The sequence below is a fragment of the Ziziphus jujuba genome, chromosome 11 (genome assembly GCF_031755915.1).
Source record: "Ziziphus jujuba cultivar Dongzao chromosome 11, ASM3175591v1".
NCBI lineage: Eukaryota > Viridiplantae > Streptophyta > Magnoliopsida > Rosales > Rhamnaceae > Ziziphus > Ziziphus jujuba.
The window spans coordinates 9206844-9212500 of NC_083389.1; the positions used below are offsets into that span (position 1 = coordinate 9206844).

Consider the following 5657-nt stretch of genomic DNA (forward strand, 5'->3'; position numbering starts at 1 on the left):
CTCCGGTGAACTTGGTTGTTCTCGTCTCGTCGGGCACTTTCACCTGGTATTGTCGAATTAATTATTTGAGCAACTTTTCGAAACACCAACCTGAAGAACAGTGGCTCTGTTTCTTCCAATTTTGAACCCAAGCTCTCGACCTGGAGCTCGGATACCACTTGTTGTGGTTCTCCGACCACTTTAGAGAAGAAATATGAGAAGAAAAATAAAAAGAATTCTATTACTCTCTTGGAATAGAATACAAAAATACAAAAACTTCTCTCTAGGATTCTCACGTGGAACCTCTCTCTACACTCTCAAATTCTCTCTGGAATTGCTCACTCTTCTCTCAAGCTTTCTCTGGAACTTAAACACTCTCTCTCTCGGAGTTTTCTCTCAATATTCCTCACTTGGGATAATATTGAGCTTGCTCTCTTGACTTGGCTTGCATACAACGGGATGGAGCCTATTTATAGGCTTACAAGGTCGGTTGCATGGCCACAATCTTCAACAGCCTCTGACAGTAGCCCACAATTGTTGAACAATCCATTTTCGGTGCAGCAATGGCCATTGTCATAAATGGTGGCTGTCGGTGCAGTGGTGTCAAAAATGGTGGCTGTGCAATCTTCACACTGTCGGTGCAGTGGTGGTGCGGCTGGACTTCACAGGTTTTTGGTATCTCTTTTGTTTAAAGTACTAAAGCGTAATATAGATTAAATTGACCATGTTATAATCATAATTATCTTAAAACCTTTGTAATCAAAATCGAGTATCATTAATATATCCATCATGTGTTGAGAGCCAAACCTTACCAACCTACGGTCTTCAAAATCGGAAACCAATAATAATATTAAGTATTAATAACGTGCTTCTTGTTGCCGAAGATTCGAACCCATTTTTGGTGGCGTAGTTTCATTTCACATACAAGTGTGGATATTCATAATTCTGTATTTTTTTTTTTTTTTTTTGGTAATAGGATATTCATAATTCTTTGAAACATTTCATGTTGGAGGGTTTGATTATTTTATTATAAACTACTAACTGAATAAATGATTATTAATAGTTAATAGGATTATTAGTACTATTTATATTCAAATCCTAAGTCCCCTAAATGGAAAAAGACAATTAGAATGCCCAGAAACCCCAATATTAAAAAGCATAAAAACTTCGAATCATTCGGAAGCATCGTTTAATATTTCTCCAGGTTTTTTAAAAAATAAAATTAAAATAAAAAAGGAGTGAACAAATTCTGACTCGCCAACATACAGAGAGAAAATAGGAAAAATGAATGCGTCGTGTTCTAAGTGGATGATCAAGTCGCATGTGGGCTGTCACTATGTTCATAAAATGGGTCTCAATTAAGCATTTCTTTTAAAACTCAGAATCTATTCAATTCTTGTATTCCAGGGAAACAGAAAATACGAAGTAAAACACAAGTTTACCAAAAGGAATAGCAAAATATAAATATCATATTTAGAAAGATGAATGAGTGGAGGTGCTGGTTAGTGGTTAAGGAGCCCCTATCAAGGGGTAGCAGTTAGATTGTAAGAAATAGGGAAATGAATGGTTGTTACCCTACATGCTGGCCCCATTTGTCTGTGGGGGACTCATGACTCAGCTTTAATTTGTTCTCATGCACGTGACTCACTCACAAGGAGAAGCATATGGGATTAATTAATTACCTATTTTATTTCATTAATAAAAATTAAACGGATTTGGCTTTAATCAAGTTGGATTGTTGGTTTCAATAATTCTTTTTCTCGGTTATTACAACTTGTATTCCCATTGCTGTAATACTAGGTCAACTTTAAAGGTTTCTTGTTTTGCTTCCAAGAACGTTCAGCTAGGGTTTAAGCTGTATTTTCTATTGCAGTATAATCTTTTAGGCAACGAATTGCTATGAATAGATTTGAAAGACTTTGCACATTTTAGGCAACCAAAAATTATTCTAGCAAATTTAACGCCCTCTTAGGAAGATAAGAAGTGTATCTAAGATCTAAGAGCACATACATATAAATATATAGATAATCAAGTAATCCAACCATATCCAGATCTAAGTTTTCGCAACTCAATTCATTTGGATTACAATATTAATTTTTTGAGAATGGGGAATAGTTTTCAAAATGGTATTGAATGGCTAACTAAAAGCTTGTTGTTCGAGATTTGCCTTGAAATTTTGTTTCCCATTATCCAAACCTTTATAATATAAGCGAATATGCGTTTGCAAAGCAAGAGAAAGAATAACAATCTCTTTATACATCCTTGAACTTTGCCTCCAAAACTTTATTTATTTATTTTCAAAATAATCGGAATCTCAATTGAAGAACTTTTTCACCAAATGAAAAAATTGGAGAACTTTTTTTAATTTTAGAAGCTCGATTACATTTATCAGTATATTTATTTATTTTTTCTTTCTTAATATTAAAGGTAAGAAATTTGAATTCGGATCAATTATTGACAGAAACAATAGCTATTACAAGGCGCGCTGCAGAAAATAATTCTTTATGGGCATACGAGAAAATAGATAATTTCCATTTGATCGATAGAGAGGTACACCGTAAAAGGAAAGATATAGAGAGCAAAAACCTTTGTAATTTGATTCTTTCGAATTCAAAACAAGGAAACTAAGCGCACATCACAATATATATATATATATATATATATATTTTTTTTTTTTTTTTTGTCTTTTTTTTGGGTCCTTTTTTTTTTTTTTTTTTTCCCCATTTCGTGGAACAAGTATATTCAGAAACTTTTGAGCATTGTGGCGGCTGATGAACTACAAAAAGACCCGCAAAAGTTCCTAAGCTGCTGATGAACTACGGTGTCAGACCATATATGTAAACTGTATATACTCAAAAAACTGACATGGACGTATGCTTCTCCACTCTTATCATATTACGTGGCAACTCCTGATTCGGGCACGTAGTTTAGTCTCTCCACCTCTTCCCACACCAACGTCGACGTTACTTCATCGTACTCTGGGACATACTCCTGATTGCAGATAACCAAAACCCAAAACAATCATATTAATATTACATTAAAAATGTAGTGTAATAAAAAAAAAAATTAAACATCTAAACCCATTATTATTCTCACTGGCATTAAGACCTTTCTTTTTTTTCATTTTTTTTTCCTGGTAAACAGCGTTAAGACCTTGAAAAGTGACGTTTAATCAAACTATACACATCCAATTTGAGTATTATTTATTATTATTTTTAAATTATGTTTATCATACTGCATTATAGATGAGGAGGACCAATTAGTAATTTACCTCAAGAAGTCTGACCAATTGTTTGGCTGTTGGAGCAGATACGATGATGCGACGTGCAGTTGGCGAGATAAAGCCTTCATCAACAGCCTTATCAATAAACGACAGCAACGAATTGTAGTATCCCTCTACATTCAACAGCCCCACCTGCAAATACAAAAAGCACATAAACAATATTTACTTATTATTTTATCTTTTTGAAAGGATATTTTTATTAGCATTTAAATAAATACAACATCTAATATACCAAAGCATTCAAGTTTAGGAAAAAAAAGAATCTAGTCTATATCTTCATTTCAACGAAAAGAGCAAAAAATTAAAAAAAAAATACAATTACGTTTTCGTGACCTAAAATAAGACAAACAACTTCTTTTGACCAACAATATTTTCTCTAAAGCCCCAGGAGAACCTTTTCTCCAATTCAAACGGAGACGCTCCCAATCAAACCCACCAAATCAAAGATCATGTTGCATCACAATGATTGCAATGTGCATAATATCTTTGATTGCAATTTAAAATCTTTACGCTATCTTTTCCATGTGAATTGGAATTAAAGTACCACATGCATTGATTCTCATACATCCATCCCATTCAGTAAGATTGTTATTATCTGATTCTTCCCCTCAAATTTTGCTGCTTTCAGTTTTTCACTGAACTCTTTTTTTCATTTTTTTTTAATTTTTTTTTTATAAAAAAAACCCCTTCATTTCACATGGAGATATGGAGACATAATACGAGTGTTTTTAAATGTTTGATTCAGTTTATTAACTAAAATTTCAATAAAGTTTTGGTTAAGGGAACAACGACATTTATTATTTTTATATACTTCATTATTACAGCTGAACAGCATGAAACATGACCATGTGAAAGCTTGATGTTAAGTGCTGAATGATTTAGACCAATTAAATTAAGACGCACCATCTTTTATTATTAAAAAAATATAAATATATATATATATATCCCCATAAGTTTCTATCTAACCATTTTAGGTCAATATATTTTGTTAATCATCAAGGAATTAAGCTCAAAACTTATGTAGGTACCACATATATTTTGTCTTTTGTTCGTGGAAACATCAATTAAGTGGAATTTCTTTTAAAATTATTCCTTACTAAAATTGCATTAAATTAATTATTGCCTTCGTATATACACATACACCAAACAATTATCAACCTTAATATTTCTATATATATATATATATATATTTATGACCAAAAATGGAGAACAAAAAAAGTTGTGGGTATATTCCTTACAGGTTTTTGATGGATTCCAAGTTGAGCCCATGTAATTACTTCCAGCAGTTCTTCAAGAGTTCCATAACCACCTGATTTATATTTAAAAAAGGAGATTTAATTTCTCGTAATAATTTTCATTTTTTTCTTAGATACTAATAGTGGGTTGTATGGATAATTAATATGGGTCAGATTTGATACCAGGAAGAGCAATGAAGGCATCGGCCTGACGGGCCATTTCAGCTTTCCGCTGGTGCATGTCGGATACGGTTCTAACTTCACCAACGGTCTCACCCGTTATCTATAACAATAATTCATTCCGTCTCATGTCAAAAATCTTGGCTTAAAATTCCCCTACACTAATTGTAATTCAATGCGAATTTAAACTCTTTGATTTCTATGGTGCTTTATAATCAACGGAAGATTGACGCTTTGTTATCCAAAATATAGTTTTAACACAAAATTGAACAACATTAATAATTAAATAATCATAATTTAATAATAAGAGTACAAATTTGACCACAAAAGATAAAAACTTTAAAGAGGTTTCTCAACGTATATACCTCTCTAGGCATTAGAGTTCTTGGAATAACTCTGCAAAATCACCATGACAGTAAGTCAGTAAAATAATAAAATCTTTCATTAAAATTCCCAACATAACAAAACGGAATTTGCAGATCATAAGAGAAAAGTAGCGGCAGCATTCGGTATAAAGCTTTGGTTTTTGAATTTAGTGCAAGAATGTAGTCCGTGTGTGATTCAGACAGCACAGGAGAGGTCCTATGGTAATTGAAAGACTAACTTGCCCCCGGTCGTTGATCCTCACATGCCTGACCAGGGTACCGGAAAACGCATTCTCATAGGGGTAGTGAAGTATTTTTAATCGAAAAGGCAATGAACCTATTGGGTATTACAAATAGAGGCTTTTTCTTTTTCCTTTTTTTTTTTTTTGGTAAACAAGAAAGGCTTCTTTTGCTCCAAAAAGTTTCCAAGCTTTTTATTAGGCTTTTTCTTTTTCTGTCTCTTTATCTTTTCAATCTGGAACTTCCAGTGGTTACTGACATTGCAAAGACCAAAATGGATTCAACTTTATCCAACTGATAAATGCAGCCGAAAAGGTCCCCCTAAATATTAGAGAGACAAAAGGAAAAGAAAAGCACACTTTTATTTCCAACATA

General features: G+C 32.9%; 1 protein-coding gene across 1 annotated transcript in view; it reads right to left on the bottom strand.

Moving 5' to 3' along the window:
* Positions 1 to 2689: 2689 nt before the first annotated feature.
* Positions 2690 to 5657, bottom strand: part of LOC107432254 (cytokinin riboside 5'-monophosphate phosphoribohydrolase LOG7) — a 4744-nt gene continuing 1776 nt past the window's right edge. Inside the window, exons 3-7 of the mRNA XM_016043358.4 lie at positions 5043 to 5073; positions 4681 to 4780; positions 4501 to 4571; positions 3251 to 3394; positions 2690 to 2970 (exon numbers count right to left, since the gene is read on the bottom strand). Of these exons, the coding sequence (XP_015898844.1) occupies positions 2875 to 2970; positions 3251 to 3394; positions 4501 to 4571; positions 4681 to 4780; positions 5043 to 5073 (442 nt within the window). The 3' untranslated portion in view covers positions 2690 to 2874. The remainder of the gene's footprint in view (positions 2971 to 3250; positions 3395 to 4500; positions 4572 to 4680; positions 4781 to 5042; positions 5074 to 5657) is intronic.